The 27,611-nt window shown below is 34.9% G+C and overlaps 1 protein-coding gene across 1 annotated transcript in view; it reads left to right on the top strand.

Annotated features, from left to right (window-relative positions):
• The window catches only part of TBC1D32 (TBC1 domain family member 32), a 202,970-nt gene that overhangs the window by 38,926 nt on the left and 136,433 nt on the right, over window positions 1-27,611 (top strand). Inside the window, exons 12-18 of the mRNA XM_077760780.1 lie at window positions 6,172-6,262; window positions 9,313-9,453; window positions 11,540-11,632; window positions 13,667-13,809; window positions 17,601-17,728; window positions 22,365-22,566; window positions 23,140-23,222. Coding sequence (XP_077616906.1) covers window positions 6,172-6,262; window positions 9,313-9,453; window positions 11,540-11,632; window positions 13,667-13,809; window positions 17,601-17,728; window positions 22,365-22,566; window positions 23,140-23,222 — 881 coding nt within the window. The remainder of the gene's footprint in view (window positions 1-6,171; window positions 6,263-9,312; window positions 9,454-11,539; window positions 11,633-13,666; window positions 13,810-17,600; window positions 17,729-22,364; window positions 22,567-23,139; window positions 23,223-27,611) is intronic.

The following is a 27,611-nucleotide window of genomic DNA, read 5'->3' as shown; positions in this document are numbered from 1 at the left end:
CTAATAGTATTTTTAAATGATAAATATGATTTATGTAGTTAGAATCTTGAGTTTACAACTCAGGAGAAGGGAAATAGTCCTAGAGTTGTGAATTTCTGGGTGAATGTAGTAGAACATAAGTTAAAAAACAAAAATTGTTGTGTGTTTGAGAATCAAGAAAATGAGTTTCAGAAGGGAGAGAGGGATATTGAATAGAGCAGGAGTTTATTTGTAGAGGTAATAAGTGTTTAAACATATTTTTAATGTTTATTTTTTTAATTTTTTAATTTTTGAGAGAGAGAGAGACAGTGTGAACAGGGGAGGGTCAGAGAGAGAGGGAGAGACAGAATCTGAAGCAGGCTTCACGCTCTGAGCTAGCTGTCAGCACAGAACCTGACACGGGGCTCGAACCCACAACCATGAGATCATGACCCAACCTGAAGTTGGACGCTTAACTGACTGAGCCACCCAGGTACCCCTAAAAATTTTTAATGACTTAAAATAAGATCCTTCCACATTTATTTTCCTTTCCATTCCCATTTTAAATGAAAATTTGTTGCCATATGAACATAAACTGATCTTGTTAAAATAGAGAAAGGGAGGAACCCAATGTTTCTCCTCTCTCTGTATAACTCACAATTGCTGTCATTTGGGGCCTAGGTGGATGTATTGCCAATGTTTCTTATAGATTAATTTTTCAAATAAGGAACAGATTTTTAAGAGTTAATTATACCATTATCAGTTTTTATTCTGAAAATAATCACTTTATTATATACAACTTCTATATTTTATCAACTGGATCAAGTATTTTATGTACATAATTGGCCAAACTTGCATGAGATTTCAACTTAAACATCATATTCTCTTAAAAACTTTCCCAAACTTACAAAATATCTAAAGAGTGTGTGTGTGTGTGTGTGTGTGTGTGTGTGTGTAAGTTTTAAAGTAAACCTGGCCCAACTTTTGAAAGGAAGCACTGGAGAAAATTGATACAAGATTTGAAACACTGGAGAAAATTGATACAAGATTTATTCTCACTTTTCAGAATTGAGGATCAGATTTTGGACATCTACAGTGGAAACTTTGACTGCTCCATGCATTTTCCTTTTGCTTTGTTAGAGCTCCTTGCATGAGGACTTTAGTGACAGCAGCCTGTTTAGCATGATGTCCTGCTAAAGCATTTCCTTTAGCTTCTCCTCCGTGTGCTCTGATAACATTTTCTACCACAGCAGAATGTCTGCATTGTCCGGTAGAGTGGCCACTAGCTATATGTGGCTACTGAAAACTTGGAATGTAATTAGGGAACCTGAGAAGCTGGGTATTTTTAACTTTAATTATAATTTAGAACTAATACATGGTTAGTGGCCACTCCATGAAATTCTATTACATTTCTGACGTTTGTGAAATTTTAGGTAGTATTAGGCAACACAATTTATGTATATGCTGTCAATTTTTAAGAGGTGAGAAAGTTGAGAGCTTTATTTCCATAGCATTGTAAAGTCACGAACTACTTGAAAAGAATTTGGCTATCAGCCCAAAAATTTAACCTTTTATTTTTAATATCTCTATTCTTTGCCCAATATACCCTAAAGTGCATAGCTTATGAAATAGCTTTATATAGTGTATTTCCTTTTTTCTTTCCCTCTCAAAGTCATTTAAAAAATATTGACAGCTAGGTTATTTGAATTCTCCTTGGTTTTTCATGTACCCTGTTTTTTAACCTCCCTCCTCCCCCTCTCCTCCTTCCTCCATCTTATGGATTAGCAATTAAGTGAACTGGCTGGTATGTGTGTTACTACAGGAGGATAAGTACCAAATAAAATCCTTAATTTTACAGCAAATTTCTATTTTCCTGGGGTTTAGGAAAATCATTCTTTATACCCTCAATTTGACTGTCATTTAAATTTTCTTACTATAGATTTGTTTTCTGCTTCAACTTAAAGGGGATATTATATAATGTGGTGATTTTCTCTCCTGAGCATGTACCTTTTTTTTGTATCATTACCTTTTTCTAAACAATAAAAGGTACGCCATTTAAGAAGCAAGGAAAGGGGAAGGAACAGAAGTGGGTGGTAAAGATAAAGCTGGGTAGGGATGCATGCTGGGAGGATGGATTTCTGAAGGTTTGAATGGAAGTGAACTATGTCTTTTTGAAAGACCATCTTGGAGATTGTATTTTGAGTTCTCTGTTGAAGAAACTGACTAGTCTTGCTCTTTTGTCTCCTAATTTGAGCTTAAGTATTATTTTGTCATGTCAGACAAAATTACCATACTGGTAATTGTTCTAAGTCATTTTTGGTTGTTCTTGTTTACCAGGGTATGTGTAAGAACTAGGATTGTAAGGATAAGTTCATCCAGTAAGTAGGAGTTCTGTCAGGAGGAGGTTGGAGCTTAGATTTAGACAAACATGAAACACACTTTTGGGCCAAACTGTGAGCTTATGAATGATGTCTCAGGTTCTGATCAAGCCAAAGCTAGTGGGAACTATATATGATCAGTTACATGAATTGACAAGTTGGAGTATTCTTTTGAAATTTTTGTAGGAGTCCCAAGGCAATTTGACTAGTTGCTTTTGCATGAATTTGTTGCTGGTAGCCAGGAATCTCAGGGCTGGCTTGGATTTGATTGACTGGATGAGAGACTTCTTAGACTATTCCTTCTTAGGTTCTCTATGGAACATTCCTTTATATATTCAGTAGATGCAAGATAAACCAAAATAAAACAGTTGAGACTCTGCAAGTAACAAAAATAAAGCAAACACAGAAGAATAAGCTGGTTAATAGCACAAATATTTACCAAATGATGCCCTTGTAAAACAAAAGCTACTTTCTACTTTCTGTTGTCCTTATAAATCTTTGTCTGGGAATCCTATAGAATACTACCAAGTATGAGCCTTTAAGGTGATCTTTATAAAAGCACTAGAATCGTCAAAGATTAAGACTGCTGTTGAAGATCTGGAATAACACAAAAGCTGAATTTATTTGTTTAAGTTAGGCAAAGCAGATTTTTAATCTTCCCAGGTTTTGGGGAAAACTTAGAACTCAGAACTTGATAGGCTTTCAGAGGCCAGAGTAGTTCATACCAACTACTCAGGTGAGATTGTTGCTGATTGACCGGCTTCTACAAATATATTTTCTGGAGTGTGTCTGCTGTTGGCTCATTTTCCAGAAGCAAGGGGCCAACACTGATGGGTTGGCTTCCAGAAATATATTTTTGAGATCTGTTGACATGTATTGATTTATAAGGTTTTAAATTTATTATTCCATATACCTGTTATCGTGGGTTATATAGATTTGTCATCGATTTGCTAAGTAAATTTAAATTCAATTATGATGTTTATTATTTGTGGAACAATCACCTTTTACTAGGATTGTATGGAAATTTTTGTTCATAATGAGTAGGTGTTATCCTGGAAAAGAGAGGGGGTGTGGTTAAGGTTGTGGCAGGAAAATATGTCAGGGCAGGAATAGCATGTTTAAAGGGTTAGGTATTGGAAAACACAATGCACATTTAGAAACTCTACATATTTTGTGACCGGACACAGGAAATTTCCTGAAAGTTGGTTCTCTGAATGCTAATTTAAGTAGTTGATGTTTTTTGAAAATTGCTTGGCTACTTTAAATTGGGACTGTGACAGTTGATCTACTTATGCCTGGGGTAATGTGTAATTCCATAAAAATAGACCCATTTAAGGGAAATCTTCAGTCCTTTTCCTTTTAGAAGTAAAAATGTTGAGTTTGTTGTAAATGTCAGTTCCCAGTGTTTCAAATTTAACTGTGTTGATTAGGGAGGTTTTGAGTGCATTTGCTTTTGATGAATTGGTCATATGTTGAATTGGCTTTTGGTGACTGATTTTTACAGAGGTAGATGTATTTCTGTGTTTGTGCATGTGTGTATAGTTGGCGATGGAGGCATCCAAGAAGAATAAAACTAATGCTCAATCTTAGTTTTTTATATAATATGTCAAATTTAGGAGATTGGCTTTTATATTAGAGGTGTGGTGAGCCACTGATAGGTTAAATACTCAAGTGACATCATATTAGGGCTTTGGAAAATTTAGAAAATGGATTGAAGGTGCTGGTTGAAGATAGAAAAGTGTTGAAGCAAAGATGAAGGGGATTAATCCAAGCAAAAGATGAATGAAGCATGACTTTAGGCTGGGGTAGCATGAATTGGGTTAAATATATGAACGGGGGGTGGGGGGACTGTTGTTTTTATTTTCATTTTTTTACATTTATTTATTTTTGAGAGAGAGGAGAAGAGAGGAGATGGGGCAGAAAAAGGGAGACAAAGAACCCTAAGCAAGCTACGTGCTGTGAGCACAGAGCCTGATATAGGGTTTGAATTTAGGAACTATGAGATCATGACCTAAGCCAAAATCAAGAGTCAGCTTAACCAACTGATTGAGCCACGAGGTGCCCCAAGTACTGTTATTTTTGGATCTCTGACGTTTGTTTTAGATAAGACAAAATAGGTATTGTAGGAGGTCTACAAGACCACTCCTCAGATTTGATGATTTGCTGGAGGGCTGGTAGGACACAAGATATAGTTGTACTCCCAGCTGTGATTTATAACAGAAACATATGCAAAGAAACTGACATCGGGAAAAGGAGCTTTGGGTGAAGCCTGGAGGATACCAAGCTTAAGCTTCCAAGAGTCCCTGCCCCATCCCCACAGTGGAGTTCTGATGTGACTCCACTTAATTCCTCCAGCATCACTGTAACAGCTCATGTGAAATGTCCTCAGAGGACACTCATTAACGACTCTGCTTCACCCTCCTACCCCCCGTCTTTTTTAAAACTGGAGATTGATCATGTAGGTACCTTCTGCCTAGCATGTACCAGGATTTTAGATTCCCAGAAGAAAAGCAGGTGTTCAGCATGAATCTAATTGTTTGTACACACTATTTAGGTGCAGTGAACCCTTTTTATCAGTTCTTGGAATTTCCTCTTGAGATAACCTCCCAGATGGAGTCAGGCTCCAACTTTGTAATCAGGCCTTTCTTATGATAGAAGTCCTGCCATATTAACTCTTTTCTGCATAAAACTGATGCCACACAAATAAATGAGGCTGGGAAATCCATCAATTCATTGACACCACAACTGTCCTCTGTCCACACAATCATCATCTTTTTTCCCATTGAAAAGTTAACCCCTCCTTCCACTTAGGTCCTGTCTGCTGGCCTCTTACATACTCTTTTTTTTTTTTTTTTTTTTTTGTCAACTCTCCTCTGTCTCACCTTTATAGTCAAACTGTTCTCTACTGGCTGCTTCCTATAACATCTAAGCATGATCATTATCATATCCTTCTAAACTAAAAAATAATTCAGTGTTGACTCTGATTTGTACACCAAATGTTGCTGTATTTTTTTTTTCTTCACAGTCAGCCTTCCACAAAACAAAAGTTATATTTCCTGCATCTCCTTTGTCGGTTCTTTTTCTTTCTTTTTTTTTTTTTCATTACAGTTTGGCCTATTCTCCAAAATCTCCTGAAACTGATCTTTTCAGAGTAATCAACAACATCTTTATTGCCAGTCTAACAGTTATTACTCCTTCTCTCATGGTGGCCTCCATTTTGAGAACTAGAATGAGAGGACATGTACTGGAAGTTGGTACATCCAGGGGATGGGGAGGGGATTTGAAAAGTCTTTGTGGGGAGAATGGGAAAAGGAGTTAGAATGGAGACTCCTAGGAGAATGACTGGGTACAGTACAGGCTGGAAATCATTTTCTGTTGTCACTGATCTTTGAATTATGAGATTTTTCTTTATCAGTTTTCAATAATGCTGGTATCTGAGATGGAAGTGAAGGCTTGATCTAGTTCATATTTTGTTAGCTTGATAGGAAGAAAAGTCTCTAAGACAATACCTCTAAGAGGTATTGGCAAGAGCATTTGTAAAGTCATGGTCACAGAACTTTTGCATCTCTCACTATGAAGTATGTATCAATCTTTGTCCATTGACACTGACATTATAGCAATACTGTTGGTCTTCAAGTATTTTTGGTGTTTGCTGGAATGATGCCATGGTTAAAATGTAACTGGGGAAGCTGAACTTCTGTGGCCTGGAAAAGTACTATATTAAATAGTTTTGTTAAATATTTTTCTGTGTATTTTTATAAACTTGATTAGCTTTTTTTTACTACTTGAAATTGGGGGCTGCAAATTTCTAGAATTAATGTTATTATTTTATTAGATAACTACGGCAGTTCAGCAGTGTGTTCAGTACTTTGAGTTGTGTGAGGCCATGAAAGCCGATGAGATTTTGGGTCATTCAAAGCATTGTGGTAAGTATTGTTTTATCTGTTACATACTTTAAAAATTATCTCCTTTACTAATAGCTTATTAGCTTATTTTTTTAATGGTTAGTAGCATGATAAATTAGACCACTTTGGCTAATATAAAATATTTTCATAAGTTTAAGAGCTATACCATGATGATAATTTTAATTTCAACTGTGGGCTGTTATTGATGCTCTTACATATGAAGTTCTTCAACTTATACTAGAGTATGTATCCTTGTGTGTTAATACTGCAATAACATACTGCTTAGTCTTTCCTCTGGTATAGTAGTCATTTAATTGTCCTTTATGCATTTTAGGAGAATGACCATTTCTGTAAAATATTGTTTTCTTATTAGATAAACTGCCCTGTGATCCTCTCTACTTATCCTCTGTCTGAGCCAAAATACCCTAGATGTTTCATAATCTGGCCTTAATTGCTCTGTTGAATCTCCTCTCAGGAATAATTAAAGTGAATATTCTCTTATAGTTAGATTCTTTTGCATACCAATGTCTATACACTTTTGTTAATCTTTTATCATTCTTTTATGTTGCTTCTCTAAGCAAATAGTATGTTCTCCGAGAATATGAAGATCTTATTTTTTTATCCTCAGGTAAATTCTTTATCTAACTCAATAAAAATGGTCAAAGACCAGTAATTAATGGGTTTCAAAAGCTAGCATTTTGTTGTAGAGGAGGAAGTACAGGAGCTAGACTTTATTCTTCAAGAGGAGGAAAAAGATAAGTTTACATAAACTTATCTCCTTTATAAATTTATGGATTTAAAAACTTTCTTGGTCTTAAAATGTTCTATCCAGTGCTTTTTTTCCCCCTCCCTATTATCTACTGAGACATCATGGATTTACTCTCTTCCCTATCTAGTGAAGACCTAGGGTGCTTCATGTTCTCTCATCCTCATTCCTTTCAAAATCCTTGCTCTTTCTCTTTCAGAGTTTCTTGTCTGCAGTTTCGTGACTTTAGATCAGTTCTGTCTTTCACCTTCTTTTGTCTTCAGGAAATTGAGCAGACTACATTTGTGATGTAATTATTGCACATACATACCTCTCTAACCATAGCTACTATGTTTATTGCATCCTCTTAGATTCTTTCTGCAGTGTCTATAAGAGTTATTGCAAGCTTTCACCAATTTTACCAAGGGCTCTGCTTTCTCGGGCCCACTTTTCTCTCATGAGGTGGCCTTGCATCCCACTTCACTAAGAAAAGTGGAACTTTGCAGAGATTCCCCCCAAGTGTCCTCCTCCTAAACATACAATGCATGTCTATATGCCCTTATCAATATATACTTTCTTTGGGCTGTACTGAAGAGGTATTCTTTTCCAGATTGATCTTTGTTCTTGATTTTGTTCCTCTCCAATGTTCTTGGGGTTTTGTTTCTGTTTTAGAACTGGGACATTGCTTCACTTATTGTGTCTACCTTTTTGTTGGTACCTTCCCCTGCATACTCTGAACCTGCTTATGTATCTTTCAAATAGAAACCTCAGCCAGTTCACATGTATCTTACCTCCCTGCTACCCTGCAGAGAAAACTCTTCTAAGTATCCTACATATATCCAGGCCCCATTTCTTTACCTCTTATTTACTTTTCAACAATGGAAATGATGCAATTTCTACTGCTCCATGACCTTCCTATTATGAACTTCCCCTCTTTTTGTCCTAATTTTACAGCATTTGTTTCTATTGTCCCTTTCCCTCTTCTTTATGGTACCATTCTTTCTTGGATTTCTTCACTGTTGTGAGGAATCATAATTTCACTGGAAGGGCCCTTTTCCTCGTATGTTTGTATTGACAAGGGTTTCACCCTTTGTTCTTTTTTTTTTTTCTCATCTTAGTCTACCTGTTCTCTCTTGGGGGATCCCATTTATTTTCATGGTTTCAAATACTGCATATGTATATGGTGACTCTGATATTTAAGTCCACCACTTTTCTGAATTTCAGATCCACATGCTTATATCATATTTAGAATATCTGTCGGGGTGCTCCAGGTGCACTGTAATGTTAAAATGTCAAGGAATGAAATCACTTTTCTTCTGTATTTAGACAGGCTTCTCCCTCTTTTCCCTTTTAGAATTACTTACATGGAATAACAATTCACTCTCTACACAGATGTTGAGTTAGGAACTTGAGGATTTTGTTGTTATTTCACAGTCAAAACGTAGTTCTCTCTAAGGCCTTCCTGTTGATTTATACATTTATCTATCTGCTTTTCTCCATTCTTCTTGTTGATGCTTTTGCTCATGATGTTTTTAGTTTTATTTCAAACCTTTACCTTCTTCCATCTATTATGCTATGATTAGGGTTAGTTTTTCACATGCATATTTGATTACTTTCATGCTTACAACCCTTTAATATCATTTCAGTTGTGTCTATAGTAACATCCGTATTCCTTCTGCAGTTTAGTCCTTTGTGATCTGCTACCTTCTGTACCCTCTTTTCTCTGCCACTTGTCCTCCTCAAGCTCTGATCATACCAGACTATTTGCCATACTCTGAATTGGAAGCCCAGTTTCATGTTTCTTACTGTTCGTTGACATCAAATTGTTCAAGATCTTACATAAAACAGATACTCAGGAGATCTTTAATGTGTGGATGAGTGAGTGAATGAATGATATATTTTAGGTGTATGTATTTTACAGATTCTAATTTTATTTCCTAACATGGTTGTAAATACAGTCTTTTATAGTATTGACTTTTAATTGGTAGTATTAAACAGTGATATTTTCTAATGACTTTCTCCCTTTCTTATTTTTGAAGTTCCTCTTGATAACAGGTGATAACTCTGACAATCCTATGCTATTTTGGAATGAACACTGTACGCATATTTTACATTTCTGAGTTTAAATTTTGTGATGAATGCTTTTCTTCAGAGATTTAGGTGTTCTAGGATCTTAGGAAAGATAATTAACTTTTTTTTTTTTTTTTTACACCAACAGAGTCTTCATTATAGACTGCAACCTTGTTTAATGTTCAATAGGGAATGAAGATAGGTACTATCTAAAAAATACTAGCATTAAAATAAATGTCTTTGCTTCTCTTTTAAGGGAACAAACAGAAAACCTTCTACTACTCAGGACAAGAATTACAATATATTTATTTCATTCATTCACTGTGCCTTTTAGGAAGGTTATTGATCTATACACAAGGCAGACGGCTATTTCCTATAAAGCTGAAGAATAGAAAAGGTACGTACAATGAGGAGAAACAAGTATGTTTAGCTGGTAAGGTTGATGAGCTATGAATTACTGAACTTTGAAGATTTTACATGGTCTCTTCTAGGGTGCTTAGCAACATACCTTTTAGTCTGCTGATTGCTTGTATACCTTTAAGTGTTACAATTCCTTTTTTCAGTATGTGCTTTTCCTTACATTATAGTTTTTTTCTATTCATCCAGCCTTTACTGCTTATTTCTTATTTCTCCCTGTCTTTCAAAATCCTAAATGTACTGAATAATCCAGATCAGGATGCAGAACTAGAAGACCTCATTTAAATTCTAGTTCCCTTATAAACTGGCTGTGAGCTTTTGGGCAAATCACATAACCATTGTGGTGTGTGTGTGTGTGTGTGTGTGTGTGTGTGTGTTTTACTCTATAAAAATGGAATAACATCAGTGATGCTGAGCTCAGACAATTTTTGTGATGATCCGAGATGAGTTTTCAGAATACTGTGTTTGTGTTTTTATTTTCTTTTAGAGAGAGTGAGTGAGCATGAGCACAAGTTGGAGAGAGTAGCAGAGAGAGACAGAGAGGTGGGGGTGAGACAGAGACAGAGAGAGTGAGGGGAGAATGAGAATGAATTCCCAGCAGGCTCCACACTCAGCACAGAGCTCCGTGCAGGGCCTGATCCCACCAGATCAAGACCTGAACTGAAACCAAGAGTCAGGCACTCAACTGACTGAGCAACCCAGGCGCCTCCAGAATACTGTTATATAAGCTACAAAGCCCTGTATCATTTGATATATTACTATGTTACCCTAAGCCCTGTTTTTAAAGTTTTCCCCATCAACTTCAGCACATGCTATTATTTTTTTGCCTCCCTTAAAACTTTGTACTAGGACTATTGTCTAGAGACCAGCAAACTTTTTCTGTAATGTACCAGATAGTAAATATTTTTGGTTTTGTGAGCCACATACTGTCTCTGTTGCATATCCTGTGTATTTGTGTGTACACTTGCTCATTTATGCAAAAGAATTATCACAACATGCCTGAGTCTCTGTCTTTAGGAAGGCCTGCTTGCAAGGTTTCACTCTAGGTGGCATATGGGAACTTGGATTTCTCACTGTTCCCAGAACTGTTACGAGTAGGAAAGAACTGTTAAGCTGACATTTGATGGAATATTATTGAACTTTACAGAAATAGAAAGATTAATAAATGCCTGTGATGTTATTGTAGGTAGGTATTCAACTGAAGCTTATATGTCTGTCATCTATAATTTAGTACTTTATGTTGACTTTTAACATCTACTTTTTGGCCTATCAAATGTCACAGGTCATGTCAAAATTCAATTTTGAGAGCTCTATTCTACTGTATTAGTGTATGTCAGCATTTAAGTTTTACTTGTGTGTTCACTAGAATCTTTAGGTAAAGATTCTGCATCCAGGCTTGGTGAATTACAGCCCACAGGCCAAATCTGGTACTATTTTGTATGGCTCACAAGCTAAGAATGGTTTCTATATTCTTAAATTACAGTAAAAAATTACAAGAATATTTTGTGACCTGTGAAATAAAATTAAAATTTTGGTGCAAAGTCTTATTGGAAAATGACCGTAATTGACCATTTGCAATTTATCTGGGTCTACTTTAGTGCTACAGCATCAGAATTTAGTATTTGTAACAGAACCAGACAGAAACAGTTGGGCCACTAAGCCTAAAATATTTACTAGAAAAAGTTTTACACCTGTTTTACAGTTCTATATAAATATGTTGGCCAGACCAACACACTAAGCTGAATTTTATCATTCCTAATAAATTCATAGTCCTGATCAGATTAATAGACCTTCCTGTTGTAAGTTTATATTAAGTGACTAGTCCAACATCAATGGTAAAACTTCACAAAGCACCTACTGTATTATTTTCCTTGCCATCTTTTAGCTTGCCATTAGACAGAACAAGTTAGTTTGTTTTTCTTGAGTTTTCTGTCCTGTGTTCTAGCCCCCTTCTTTCCAATTTTACCACAGTCTTTGAAAATTCAGGAGGATGGGAAACACAGTTAAATTTTTCTAAGTTGCAAATATATACTAGAAAATAATCTTTTTCTTTTTCCTTTTTGAAGATTTAGTATCACTTACAGATCTTGTGGTTTTGTTTACCCAACTTCTCTATTACTCACCAAATTGTCCAAAGATGACATCAGCTGCACATCTAGGTAATTCTGCTTCTATTTTAAATAGAGTAATAGAAATATCTAATAATACTTAATATTCTGTTGTCTAGATGTTTGAATGACTGACCTGACCTAGTTTGGTAAAGAGGTTTCCTAAGGTGCAATATTATTCATAACAAATTGCATTGGTCCTGGAATAAACCATGAAATCTAATTTTGTTCACTGATATTTTAAGATGTTCCTAATTTATTTCCTTCTTATGTAGAATCAGTTTTGCTGAGAATTTTAATGTCATTCTTAAGAAATACTATTAAGGGAAGTTTGATTGATAGGTACTAATGTGTTCTTTGCTATTTCCTATCCTTTATACGTTCCTGATGTTTTGATCAACCTGCTTGTTTTAGCTCACTTTTAAAACTTCAGATCTTCTTTTATTAAAGAATAAAGCATAAACAAAAACTTCATGTTTTTCAGTAAAATGACTTTTAATCTTTAGCTGTTGACTGGCTTATTATTGAAAAGTGCCTTAAAATATTAACATTTAAAAGATAACACTTTTTCCTTTGAATATCAGTGAAAGTTTACAAAGTGAAACACTTTAATAATAAAATACTCTCATAACCTATAGATTGATAATGTTCTAAACCTGGAAGTTACCGTAGAAATGCTGGAAAAATTCTGAGAGGAATTCAAGTTAATCAAAGGGAAAAAAAAATGTCCATATATGTTAATGCTAAATGCATCTGCCAATTAGTATGTTTTATTTATGCAGTTATACCAGTTCATTAGTCTTCACAGTGGCTCTCAAACTTCTTTCTGCCTTTACAGCATTTCCATGTTAGAAACATGTAGCTTAGGTCCCCATGCTAAATGTTCCTACAACATACTGTGTTTCTGTTATGTGAAAAATGTTCCTTCTTATAACTACTTGTCAGTGTCTTGGTTTACCATCTAGTGGACTGTTTTTTGTTGTTGTTGTTGTTTTTCTTTTGTCTTAGTTACATCTGTCTACAGTGCCTACACAGTTTCTGGCATATAGTAGGCACTGGAAAGTAGATAAAAGAATGGATGAATGAATGAATGGCTATATACTCATCAATAATATCTTTCATTGTAAACAGGGTCTGGAACTGGTTGAAAAAGATCACTTTTCATTTTCTTTTTGTCAGGTGTTGGCTTGAAGTCTTAGTGTGTTCATGGAGTAAAGAATATTGTAACATAAGTTAAGACCTTTGGTGTTACTTTTAGTATTCTGTCTTTAAACCTTATGCCGTTAACTTTTGGTTCTTATTTTCTTGTAAAACAGTATTTTGTGTATATATTCGGTCAGATAACCTGAGAATATATTGATCTATGAAACCAAAAATATTATACTCACTTTAGTGACCATTCACTGTGTTAGATTGATATGTATTTGTGTTTTCCTGTACATATTTTAAAGGAAAATCTTTACAGTGTTCATTCATTTCACTGGTTTTATAGTAATATATATAAGTAGTAGTATATTAGTATTCAAGAAAGTTTCTCCTCTTTTCTGCATTTTTGGTAATTATTTTGTTTTACTCTAATTTTCTATCAGGCTGAACACTTGAATGCGTACTGTAAGAAAAAGAAAAATTGAATAACAAGTAAATGTTTGCTGGGAGGAAAAAAGTTGTAAATTTGTTTCAAATCACCTCCTTACTATTAAGCAGTGATTTACTGTCAAATAGCAAATGATCTTCTATTGTTTCTCAGCATTCAGATTTGTCATTCACTTTATTTTTATTTTTTATTTATTTAATTCATTTATTTTTATTTTTGAGAGAGAGAGAGAGAGAGACTGACAGTGTGAGCAGGTGAGGGTCAGATAAAGAGGGAGACGCAGAATTCGAAGACAGGCTCCANCTCATCCTTTGGGCATTGAGTTGGGTAGTTTTTTATTTGTTTGTTTGTTTTTAACTGTTTAACTTTGATGTTGATCTTTTTTGGAAAAGCAATGGGTAACTCACAAATAAGCTATATTATATATATGTTATATATATAAGTTCTTAATGTTTAAATTTCTAATTTCTAAAAGAACTATTGTTTATCAGATAATTACTCTCCTGCAAGTATGGTAATTGAAGTTCTTCAGATACTCTGTGATCAGAAAGAATGTGCAATTGAATGCTTATATAACAGCACTGTGATTGAGGCACTTCTTCAGCCTATTCATAATTTAATGAAAGGAACTAAGGTTGGTATTTACTAAAAATAGTTTATTAATTGGGTATTAGGGAATAGTCAGTGGGACTTTATTTCTAAGTTTCATTGTATTTGAAATATTTATTACACCATCTTTCCATATATGAATGTATTTTATGCTGACATAGGTTTTTATTTATTATTATATCATAATTTATATAGTCAGTTGATTTATTCATTAGTGACATTGTAGGGGGAAAATACATATAACATCTTAATTTTTTTTCTAGTCAAGCCTAGATCTGATTATAAGGATTGAGAGAAGTTATTAAGCTATTTGTCTTGTAAATTTAATAAATCTTGTGAATGTTTTATTTGTTTTAATAATAATTTTATAGCCTTTAGATTATTTTTCTGAAGATTCAGTTCTGTTTTCTATGAAGAAATAATATTTTTGATAAAAATCTTATACATATGTTCAGAACTGATATGTTCATATCTCTTTACATTTTGTATGGACTATTTCTTTACATTATATAATTTAATCCTTACAACTGAGGCTGAAAGAAGTGAATTGCTCAAGGTCAGACATTTAACAGGTGGGAGAATTGGTATCCTTACTAGTACTGCTACATGTCCACTTCTGTGACTTGAGTGTTGGGGGAATGACGTAAATCTTAATAGGCTAAAGAGTTTGCCTTTTCAGGTCTGTGTTTTGTAGTGTTTTTACTGCTTTCATCTACTGTGCCCACCCCTCAGTGGGCTGGGCAACTGCTTATCTATTTATGCATTCATTATTCATTGCTCATTCAGAAAACATTAAACACTTATGTGAATGTGATATAAAGTATGGGATTCTAGGTAATTAAGGGGATAGAATTTTGATTTTATGGTCAGAAAGATAAGTAGAAAAGAACCAGTAGAATTCCTAATACAGTTTAATATAATAGAGTGCCATAATAGCAATAGTAATATGAAATATAAACTATATAACGGAGCTGAGAAATGTGCTCTTGGATATTGTGTCAGAGTTGTTTGTCTTTGCTTTCATATATCCTTAAGTTTTCATCTTCTTTTGGCTTCCTTTACGTATAAATATGCTTGAATCTGTCTAGTAGTTAGGATGAGAAAAGCTCTTGATCATCACTGCACATCTTTAGCTACCACCTAATATGTGATCTTTTTAATGATAAGCTTTTCCTTATGGAGGACGGCCATTGTTGTCCTGCCTCCCTTTATTCTGTTATGTTTCCAAACACTGTATATTGATCTTACCTCCACTATGTCTTTGATGCTGCTTTGATTGCTGTAGCTCGTAACTTCATAACTTCCTAAACCTGTAACTAACTAGTGACCACTTTTCAGACTATTATTTACCTAATTATTTACCTGGCTTTCCTAAATTACTATATATTCCTCCCAACTCCCAGCCCCCCCACCTTTCTAACAGTTCTTTCTGTGTCATATCTGAGGGCTCCCCTTCTAAGTCTCTGCTGTCTTTAGTGAGTCAGGATCTGATTCACTTTCTTTTCGTTCAGGGTACTTTTCCTAGGTGATTTCCTCCAATTCTGTTGATTAGATGCATAGTTAACCTTTTTTTTCTTTTAAAAAGGTTTATTTTTGAAAGAGAGCAGGAGCACACACGCATCTGAGCAGGGGAGGGGCAGAGAGAGAGATGGAGAGAAAGAGAGAGAGAGAGAGAGAGAGAGAATGCAATCAGCCTCCATGCTAACAATGTGGAGCCCAACGTGGGGCTTGATCTCACTAACCTTGAGATCATGACCTGAGCTGAAATCAGGAGTCAGAAGTTTAACTGACTGAGCCACCCATGTGCTCCTGTTAATTTCTAAATTTAGATCTCTTCAGCTCCAGATTTGTCTTTAGATGCCTGCTGAACACCGTTTTGAGTTATTCCATGAGAAAATCAAACACTGCATTATCAACAAATTAGTTTTTGGCTTGTCAGGTTTTTTTTTTTTTCTTTTTTTTTCTTTTTGGCTCCTGTTCAGCTTTTCCAAGCTTGCTCGCATTTCCCTGTGTGATGAGTAAGACTACTGTACTCCTTCCTCATTTTCTTCATTCTATTTGTAATTAAGCCCTATAAACTTGTTTTCCTACATATCTCTAAAATCCATTTATGTCTCTTAACCCCTGCTGCTACTGATTTTATTTAAGCTCTGATAATTCCTTGCTTGGAATACTGAAATAATTTTCTTATTTTTTCCTAGTCTTTGACCTTTCTAGCCTTGTCCTTGGTATTAAGACTAGGGCTGTCAGGGTATTTTCCTGGTTGTTGCTTGCTAGGTAAATTTTAGACTTTTAAAGTAGACATTTATCACATTTTGTGTTGGGTCCTACCTATTTTTCCCATGTATTTTACTTATAACAGATTATTTGCATTTTTTGAACAAGGTTTTAATATTTCCCTCTGTTTGCATACTTTCCCCTCACCCTGGAAAGTAGTGGTCTAAGTGAAAAATTCCTTTCTTCAGACCATAGTTTATTTTTTTTTCTTCTAAAACTTCTACTTCTCCCTGGAAAAGTTGTTTCTTTCTCTAATATTCTCATGTTATGTACTTCTGTATTACGCTGGAATTATTCTTGAGTGTAACAAACAGCCCTCTGGCACATAGTAGCCATTTAACCTTAAAACATTCAGCATCACTCATCGAGCCAGTACTGTATCACTCGCTTGTGCTAGGTATTTGAAATATAGAAGAGATTAAGACCTATACCTTTCTTTGAAGGAAGCTACTCTAATAGGAAAGGCAGACTATTAAAATACTGAATGAGGAGCAGAAAGGTTTAAAAAGGTGTATGTATGGGTGGGTGCCTGGCTGGTTTAGTCAGTAGAGTTTAGGGTTGTAAATTTGAGCCCCACATTGGGTAGAGAGATTACTTAAAACAAATTTTTTTTTCTGTAAAAGAAGGCGTATATATGAGAGAAGGAAAGTATTCCAGGCAGAGAAGTTGTTTTAAGAAAGATACTTAATGTGAAACTAATAGACAGTATAATAATGCCTAATATAATTAGGAAATATTCAGGTGAATATACCTGACTCCTTAGTTAAGCTAACTCACTGAATTTATTAGAATGTGTTGGTTGCAATGTTTAGATACTCCGATTTCTTATAGAGAATATGTGTATTGAAAGCTGTGCAGGTACAGACAAATAGGTCAGCCCCAGAGAGAACAGGAACTCTAGTAGACTTAGGCTTATAGATGGGCAACAGCATTAATATGACTCTAGGTTTTAGTATTAGCCTGGTACTAATTTGCTATATGCTTGCAAAGATATTTTTAGTATTTCTACTTAAAAGTAAAAGTGAAAAAATATGATTGGTTCAGGCCATGTTTTCCTCATTAGATGACATCATTCACTATTGGCCAGCCAATGAATTGCTTGTCCTTACTCAGACCTATAATTAATTCGTGACCCAACCAATTGTAGGAAGGGATGATGTTCTTAGAAATGATGTTCTTAGGTTGGATATTTAGACCCCAGTGAGTGGGAAGTAAAGAGCAAAGTAGAAATAGAGGAGCTACTGAATTTGTCAAATAGAATTATATATAAAACTGTAATGGGAATAGCAGGCCCCTCAACTATCTTCATAAACAATAACTGGTCTGGGTAGAATGTCTGTATGTATTTGTCTCATCAACTGTGCTGGTAAGTGAATATAATCTAATGGCATTTAATTCAGACATAATTCACAACCAATCATTAACTGTCTTTGTGTTGTGGTAATATAACTTTGTTAGACTGTACTACCACCATTGAATTTTAGTCTGTGATATGTCAGCATGTCATAAAATTATGATTTGTTATCTTTTAATGTACAGACTGCTCCAAATTGCTCTGAAACAGCTTTAATTCACACAGCTGATATCTTGGCAAGAATAGCGTCAGTAGAAGAAGGACTTACCTTACTTCTTTATGGAGAAAATATGAACTCTTCTGAAGAAAAAAGGTATATGTCTGTGCTTTAAATTTGTGGAATTTTTAGCATATTCTCTAAATCTAATTCAAAGTTTCCAGAAGGTTATGCAATGTGTTAATAATGAAAATCAGGATAACTGTTCTAGATAGTTACGTTCTTGATCAGCCACTAATAGCATATTAGATGAGCTCCAGATTGAAGTAGTAGCCAGGATTGTGCACTATATAGGCAGAGTAGGCCTTGATGTCAGTAACTTGAAAATAATAGGAGGATTCATTCTAGACGGGATGTTTTTTGCTCTTTCAGACTTCTATGCATGATTGATTCTAGTCCAACCACACAAGGGTGCACAAAAGAAAAGCTAACTACTTCTCCATCTTTCTTCTCTACCCTCCCTCTATTCCATCTCTGGCTTAACTGATGGGACCTTTGTTATGCTTTTAGACTTTCTCTGCACTTATAATGATGTAGAAAACATATATCCCTAACTGTAGAATTTTTGTTTCTCTTCATAAAAATGTTATATACATTATTCAGCTTTCCTATGTGTAACCATGAGCATTTTCCTAGATGAGTACAGAATGAAACACTATTTTTAATAGCTCCATAGCACTTAAAAAATAAGTTTGTTTATTTTGAGAGAGACAGACAGACAGACAGGCAGAGTCAGAAGGAGAGAGAGACTCCCAAGCCGGCTCTACGTGGCCAGCACAGAAACTGACATGGGGCTTGATCTCCTGAATCATGAGATAATGACCTGAGCTGAAATGAAGATCTGGACACCCAACTGACTGAGCCATCCAGGTGCCCCCCTAGTTGAACTTCTTTTTAATTTGACTTTCAGGCAGCTCTTCTGTTTTTAGTCCTACTTCTGTCTCCAATTCCAGAGATACGTGGTACCACCAATTTGAGTTTTTTGAGTTCTACGAAATAAATTGTGTTCTGTTTTCTGTATTGTGGCTGATTATTCAGTTTCCCCAGGTCTTGAATTACTTCTTGTTTTTTCCACATTCTAGATTATAAAACATTGTTACTATCACATTCTTTTCTTCTTGACAGCGATAAAAGCCTTTGGAAAATTCTGTTTATTTTTGCATTGTAGTATTTTAAGAGGGTGCCATACTCAACTGGAAGTATTTTTCTATATAGATAACAATTCTTTTGTAAAATGAGAAAGACTAACCTTTTGTCAGGAGGTCTAAGGTTTCTTTTTATTGTCCATCACTTCCCTATTTCAGTTTTTTGTTTTTTTTGAGTATTTTTGTTTTTTGTTTTGCTATGTAGACATTTAGTTATGTAATCAATTTTTTCCTAATCATTAAGATTTCTATGTTTTGTTTTTAAAGTGAGTTTTCCTTACATTGAAGTTAAACACATAAGACATAAAATGTTCATTTCTTCTGACTCCTCATTGTGCCATGGTTGTTCCTGATAATATTATTTATATTGGCCAAAGACTGGATTCATTTCCTTTTTTTTATTTATTAAAATTTTTTTAAATGTTTTATTGATTTCTGAGAGAGAGAGAGAGAGAGAGACAGAGAGACAGAGAGACAGACAGACAGCATGAGCAGGAGAGGGTCAGAGAGAGAGAGGGAGATACAGAATCTGAAACAGACTCCAGGCTCTGAGATGGCAGTCAGCATAGAGCCCGACGCGGGGCTCGAACCCATGAGCCGTGAGATCATGATCTGAGCTGAAGTTGGACGCTTAACCGACTGGGCCACCCAGGTGCCCCAAGACTGGAATCATTTCAAATATTCAGTAACAAGGGACTGGTTGATTAAATTATGTTTGCACAGAGGAACACTTAGCTCTGTGGTGGGAACATGGAATTTTTTATGTATTGTTGTAGAGTTGTCTTCAGGATATGTTAAGTGAATGGACAAAACAAAAGAATGTTTATAGAATGCTACTTCTAGTATTAAAAGAATGGAATATGAATAAACAAAATCATATTTGTTGATATTTTTCAAAAGGAGTGATGAAAGGGTAATCTGAGAAGTAAGTTTTCGAGGAAGGAAGAAAAACATGTGAATATGGAGGTAAAAATGTAACACATATACCTTGATTGAACCTAGATTTGACTTTGTGGTCCTGTACTTGATTTATGCTAAATGTAAAAGTTAAATCAAAAAGGAAAATACACATTTTAAAGAAATTCAAACAAATGGAAATAAGTGAATTTAACTACCAATCAAGTTAGTTACCTACCCATGCAAAGAATTACTTCAAAGTGACCTGATTTGAATGTTTCTAGTGGGTATATAATAAGGTTAAAAAAATCTCAGCAAATAGTCTTCATCTGCCTTCAATATATTTTGAAATTATTATGCACATATTCTAAATAAAGCAAATAAGTAATTAGCATCATAAGGAACTAGAGTTTCAAAAAATATGAAATTAGGGAAGTTAAACTTGAAATTTATATTCATAATAGAAATAAATATTAACTTATTTTCTTAAATTATACTTAGATAAATATTTAATATTTATTTAGCTGTCAGCCCAGGTACACACCTAGGCCCTGGTTTACACTAGGTAAAAGATGTACACCAGGGCCTGATGTGGGGCTCAAACCCATGAACTGTGAGATGATGACCTGAGCTGAAGTTGGATGCTCACCTGACTCTGTCACCCAGGCACCCCTTAAATTATACTTTTCTTAGAACTGAAGGCGTGGAAGTAATGATGACACCTTTCCCCTTAGCTGACTGTGCTCTCTAAATATCTAAGTTTTTTTTCTTCTCCTCTACCTTACCAAAGGAGGAAGGGATCTTGAAGGTAATTGTTTCTGGGTTAGGTCAGGAAATGAGCAAGGTGATCCTTCATATCTTACCATTCTAGAAAGCAAGGAAATTCTCTAAGATTAAAGACATTATGTCAGAAGTACCCCAATCTACCGGAAGGGGCCTCCTACTGATTTAAGATAGATAATTTAAGAATTAAAAAAATAATGACTTCAATGGTTAACATACATAAAGCACACAAAAATCGTTTTAAAGACATATTGAAATTAAAGAAAATCTCATCAATTGCCAATTGAGGTTGTGATGACACCAACTCATTTTGCAAATCGATTTTAAAAAATTCAAACATGTTTTTCTATTATTTCCTGTACATGTTGTATTTTAATATAACTATTAAGTTTCTGAAGGTAAAATTCTGCATAGAAAGCTTTCAGTTAATAAGTGCAAGATAATTAGAAATCACCATTTGGTAACTCCTAATGAAATAGTTGATTTAGGAAATTATCCTGAATTGATGCTAAAACCATTAGGTGAATGGCTTAATGAGAGGAGGACTTCCCACTGGAAAGCTCAGGCTCCTACCATCTGACCAGTTGATTTTTAGCACCACCAGTTGATTTTTAGCACCACCCAAATTAGGACAACTAGATGTGCGTCTCATGATGCAAGTGGAGGTACACAGTAGTAACCACCTATGAAGTTATTTTTGCTGAGAAGAAAATAAATTGTACTTTAAGTCTCTAGATATAATTATCACCTTATAGGGATTAGGGGGAAATAGAGGAACACATTAAATGGCACCATGATGAAGCAGTTGCCCAAATAAAGTATGTATAGGAAAAATAACTTCTTTCTCCAAATCATTGGCATAGATTAAAAAAAGAAGAGGGAAAGAGGGAGACTAAATGATCACAATAACCTCATGCACTCCATGAAATTTATTTGAATTTTGATTTATACAAATCTATTATAAGGACAACCTTAAGACAACCAGGAAAATCTTGATATGGGTGGACTATCAGATATATTAAAACAGAGTTCGGTGGGGTATTGGTATGTAACATAGAAACCTTTGTCAGTTAAAGATGTACACTAGGTAAAATGATGTCTGGGATTTAGCATATCATGCTCCAGTATAGATGGGCAGAGGAAGAAGTCAGGAGATATATGAAACAGCACTGGCAAATATTGGTAACTGTTGAAGATGTATAGAGGGGTACATGGAGAGTCAGTACCCTATCCTATACACGGCTTACTGTGTTTGTTTTTAAAGCCAGAAAAACTAAAAGTGTGCTGCTCTGGAGCCAGATATCATGGGTTTGAGGCCTGGCTCCACTTCTGAACAGCCATGTGGTATTGTTCAAGTTACTTAATTCCTATAAGCCTTAACTGTTTTTCCTTATCTGTTTAAAAAATGAAGAATGTATCTAGTTTATGGCATCATTATAAGGATTAAATGAGTTAATATATTTAAAATATTTAGAACAGTGCCTGGCATATTAAACATTTACGATGTTTTCCTTATCTGTTATTACTGTTAAAGTGTCCAAGTTTCTGAAATAGAGGAGCTACATCCTATTAATGGCATAGAAACTCAGGATTATGTTTTCACTATAATCAAGTGAAATGAAGTTCCATATGACCCTGGACCTATGGTGTTTATAACCTGTTGAGTGTATAGTTTTGCTTTTTTCATGTCTGTGTGTTCTTTCCTCTGGTCTCCTGAAACTTCTCTAGTTATTAGACACCTGTCTGTACGTGGGTGGGAACAGGAATATTGACATGTCCGAGAAAAGATAGAGGACTAAAGGAGAGCCAAGCAAATGTAAAGTTTATGATATGGTTAGACTTTCTGGTAGTATTTGATGAGGTGATGATTTATAACGTTGGAATCACTTTAAGATTTCATCTTTTAGTTCTACAGGTGCTCACATAATTGCTCAGTTTTCAAAAAAACTTCTTGATGAGGATATTTCTATTTTTTCTGGTTCGGAAATGTTGCCTGTGGTTAAAGGAGCTTTTATTTCTGTGTGTCGTCAAATATATGGTACCTGTGAAGGCTTACAGGTGTTAATTCCTTATAGTTTGCATGAATCTATAGCAAAGGCATGGAAGAAGGTAAGAATTTTCAAGCTTTTTTTCCCCCTGAAAATCTTTATTTCAAATATAGTTGCTATCGTAGTATCATAACACAGTTAAAATCTTTTACTGGGGCAAATATGACATGACTTCTTTAGCATCACGGTACTTTAGGGAACAGAATGCTTTTTAATTTGGTACAGGATGAATGTATCTCATCTCCCATTAGGACCAAGGTAGTTGTAGGATCTAACTATACTTCAAAGTCTTTTCTTGTAAGAGAGGCTTTAGATAAATTATCTTTGCATAAACTGACATCCTTTAGAAGCTGTTTCTGAGCAATTTGTATAGACAGCTGGGGTTTTGTTATGGACACTGGAGATTATAATGTTGCAATAGTCAAATGTAGTGTGTATCAGTGGACTAGTAAGCCTTTATTTCCTCACATTTATATGCTTCATTCATAAAATTTTGACATGACAATTAAAAGACAAATAGCTTAAAACTTGAATGTGATTTAATTTTAGTTACATTAAGGATCAACTATAAAAATGTGTCATGAGATCTTATGAGTAATCAATAAATAATGTGAATTAATCTGTTATGTTTTAGACAAGTTTACAATCAGAAAGAACTTCTACTGCAGTAAAGCGTTCAGAATCTGTTTCTTCAGTAAGCCAGGAATCCCAAAGCATGTAAGCACAATTGAATAAACTTCTCTGTTTTTCTGCATTTGCTGAAATAATTTAAAAATGAGAATAATTGAATATTGTGGCAAAAATACACCTGAAACTAATATTATTCTATGTATTAATTAATTGGAATGCAAATAAAAACTAAAAAAACCCCAACAACCCAAAATATACTTTATAGAAAGGTGACTGTATACATATATGATGGAGGAAACTTATTCCTAGGGGGAACTTTTAGAGATACTTATACCTTACTTGTACCTTAAATCTAGCAATATTTATTATACTTGCTTCATCCTGTCTTTACATTTTGGGTTAAGAAATTGGATATGTTATAATGTTTCCAGAAAATATGGAGAATTATCAAATACTAAATTTGGAAAGCTGACTAGGGAGTTCCATAGGAATAATGTGATTTCAAATGCCAAAGGAGTCTGTTTATATTTAAATTAGATCTTTCAAAATGCGTGGGAATGTATTTTAATTAGATTTTGGCATTGGGAAATTATTTAATTCAGTATTTAACCAATTTTTAATTTAGACATCTCCATGTTTTTTCACAAATTCCAATAGGACATGTTGTCAATTAATGAGGGTAAAAAATTTTTTTAAATTAATATCTGATGACTAATATACCTGGATTCTCTTCTTAGTTGTTGGCATGCTCTAAATAGACAATAGAACTTTAAGGGATATTCTTAAAAAAGTGTAAAAATCAACATTTTTTTAGGTAGGCATAATTTAAAGAAGTCTAAGAAAAAAGACTTTTTTCATTTCCTTAACAATGTAATGGTTCAACAAATAGCTAATTCTCTAAAAATTAGCCATATTTTTTTTCCGACAGTTGTCATAAACTTGTCATTTTTTTGTGTGGAGAGAATATTTCTGCAGTTTTTGAGGTAGTTTTTAGATGTTTTCCTTTAGGTCTTCTCTGATTTGTCATTTCCCTTTGATTGATTCAGCCATGTGCTTCAACTTCTGAGGATCCCTATACCTTAAGAGCTTATTGTGTAGTGTAGAATACAAATAAATGCAATGTGGCAATATAGTATGCTAAATTTATATGATGGGGTCACGCAAGGTCTGTTGGGAGGCAACTTGTGAGTGAATCTTTCCAGAAGAAGTTGTTAAACTAAGTTAAAGAGAATAGATACTAACTTGACTGAAAAAGGGGAAAGTGTTATTTCAGATGGAAGAAATAGTATGCTCAAATAGGCTAGAAGAGAGAATGTGATTAATAGTCAATACATTTTACTCTTAGTAATATATTTAGATTCTGAAGTTAAAGAGTGTGAAAGAACTAATAAATTATATGGCAGTCTTCCTTCCTGAGTTGTCAGCCAAGTAATAGAGATAAAGAAGTCAAACAAATCAAAACACAGAATATACACAGGCTTCCTAAGTCCTCAAGAATTAGATTTACTCTTCTGTCACAATGGGCAGTAGACAGCCATAGGCTTCCCTCTGAGGCAGAGCTTAACAAAGATCAGACTTAACAGTAGAACAGGCAGAATATGTGCTTTCTACAGGTAGCTGGATCACAAAGTAGACTGGGAAAGAGGCATTGCTTAGCCAAGCGTGCTTAGGACATTCTCCAAATCTCCTGAGTCCCTTCTTATATGGAGAGTAAGTAATTAGGTGGTAAGAGGCAACCAGTGTTAAAATGGAGCGTGTGCTCCATGTAGAAACTTGATTCTGGAGTAAAAGGAGTTTCCCTCAAAACCATGAGAGACTCTTGAATGCTGAGAACAAACTGAGGACTGATGGGTGTGGGGGGGAGTGGGGGTGATGGGCATGGAGGAGGGCACTTGTGAGGATGAGCACTGGGTGTTATATGGAAACCAACTTAACAATAAACTATTTGTGTAAAAAAAATAGATCTGAACTAGGAAAAAATGCAAAAAAAAAACAAAAACAAAAAAAACCAAAAACCAAACCTATAAGGTATTTTTAACCCCCTGGGTCCAATGTCTAAAACCCAGGGATTCGAGTACATACTTCCCTATTATAAAAAATTACACTAAGCGAGTAGATTTCCTGTACTTTTAGCTTAATTTATATTCTGAAGTTGTTGGGTTGAATATTCCATATTTGTCAATTATGTCGAGTTGGTTAACTATGTTGTTCAACTGTTCTATATTCTTACTGACTTACCTGCTTGCTGAAAGAGTTAAGTCTTTCAGTATAATTGTGAAACTGACTATTTTTCTTATAGTTCTATAACAGTTTTCATTAGTTATTTTGAGGGTATGAGGTATGTACAAACTTAGAACCATTATATTTTCCTAGTGACTTTACCCTTTTATCACTATGAAACGTCTCTTTGATCTTTAATAATGTATCTTACATCAGAAAAAAAAGGAGGTTCCTTCAATATGATATTAATGTCTTAGAAATAAAATTTAATAGAAATTTTGATAATAGAGAGTCAGAACTGTTTATTTCATTTTTGTCATCAAAATTAAATTATCTCATAGAATTGAATGTAATTTGTTCTTTTGTGTTAGTGGAAAATTTGGTTTGAGACAGACATTATTTGTTCCTTCATAATTTGCTAAAACTGGAGTGTAAAACCATGTGGACCAGAACTAGACTGTTCTAATGTCAGAACATAGTAGATTCCTGATAATGTTTCTAATATTTTTGTAAATTCCAGTATAATTAACATATAGTGAGTGTTATGTTAGTTTCATGTGTACAGTATAGTGATTCAACAATTTCATATTATTACTCAGTGCTCATCATAAGTGTACCCTTAAACCCCTCACCTATTTAGCCTGTCCCCACACGTTTCTACCCTCTGGTAACCATCTGTTTGTTCTCTATATTTAAGAGTCTTTTTTTTTTTTATATAGTTTATTGTCAAGCTGGTTTCCATATAACACCCAGTGCTCCTCCCAGCAAGTGCCCTCCTCCATGCCCATCACCCTTTTCCCCTCTCCTCCACCCCTATCAACCCTCAGTTTGTTCCCAGTATTTAAGAGTCTCTTATGGTTTGCCTCCCTCCCTCTCCTTAACTGTTTTTCCCCTCTCCCAACCCCATGGTCCTCTGATAAGTTTCTCCTGTTCCACATATGAGTGAAAACATATGGTACCTGTCTTTCTCTGCCTGACTTATTTCGCTCAGCATAACACCCTCAAGTTCCATCCATGTTGTTACACGTGGCCAGATTTCATTTTGAGTCTCATTGCCATGTAGTATTCCATGGTATAGATAAACCACATCTTCTTGATCCATTCATCAGTTGATGAACATTTAGGCTGTTTCCATGCTTTGGCTATTGTTGAAAGTGCTGCTATGAACATTGGGGTACATATGCCCCTATGCATCAGCACTTCTATACCCCTTGGGTAAGTTCCTAGCAGTGCTATTGCTGGGTCAGTAGAGTTCTATTGTTAATTTTTTGAGGAACCTCCACACTGTTTTCCAGGGGGGCTGCACCAGTTTACATTCCCACCAACTGTGTAGGAAGGTGTCCATTTCTCCACATCCTCGCCAGCACCTAGAGTCTCGTGATTTGTTCATTTTAGCCACTCTGACTGGTGTGAGGTGGTATCTCAGTGTGGTTTTGTTTGTTTTCCTTATGATGAGTGACATAGAGCATTATTTCATGTGTCTGTTGGTCATCTGGATGTCCTCTTTGGAGAAGTGTCTGTTCATATTTTCTGTCCATTTCTTCACTGGATTATTAATTTTTTGGGTGTGGAATTTGGTGAGTTCCTTATAGATTTTGGATACTACCCCTTTATCTGATATGTCATTTGCAACTATCTTTTCTCATTCCATTGGTTGCCTATTAGTTTTTTGATTGTTTCCTTTGCCATGCAGAAGCTTTTTATCTTGATGAGATCCCTACAGTTCATTTTTGCTCTTGATTCCCTTGCCTTTGGAGATGCGTTGAGTAAGAAATTGCTGTGATAAGGTCAAGGAGGTTGTTTCCTGCTTTCTCCTCTAGGATTTTGATGGTTTCCTGTCTCACATTCAGGTTCTTCATCCTTTTTGGTGTCTCTTTTTTGCCTTTGTGCATTTGGTTTGTTAAATTCCACATATGGGTAAAATTATATGTTCTTTTTCCAGCGGACATATTTCACTTAACATCATACTTTGTAGATCTATCCACGTTGTTTCCAATGGCAAGCTTTCATTGAGATTTTGTCTGACTCTTGATTTCGGCTCAAGGTCGTGAACTCGTGCTTTCCTGGCTCCAAGCCCCGCATTGGGCTCTGCGCTGGCAGGACAGAGCCTGCTTGGGATTCTGTCTCTCTCTCTCTTTCTCTCTGCCCCTCCCTAACTCACTGTCTCTGTCTGTAAATAAATAAATAAATAAATAAATAAATAAATAAATAAAAAAAAACTTGGAAGAAAAAGTATTAAAATAATGATTGTGGCTT

This window comes from Crocuta crocuta, unplaced genomic scaffold (assembly GCF_008692635.1).
Source record: "Crocuta crocuta isolate KB4526 unplaced genomic scaffold, BGI_CrCroc_1.0 scaffold305, whole genome shotgun sequence".
In the NCBI taxonomy this organism is placed as follows: Eukaryota; Metazoa; Chordata; class Mammalia; order Carnivora; family Hyaenidae; genus Crocuta; species Crocuta crocuta.
This window is presented reverse-complemented; position numbering and strand designations above follow the sequence as displayed.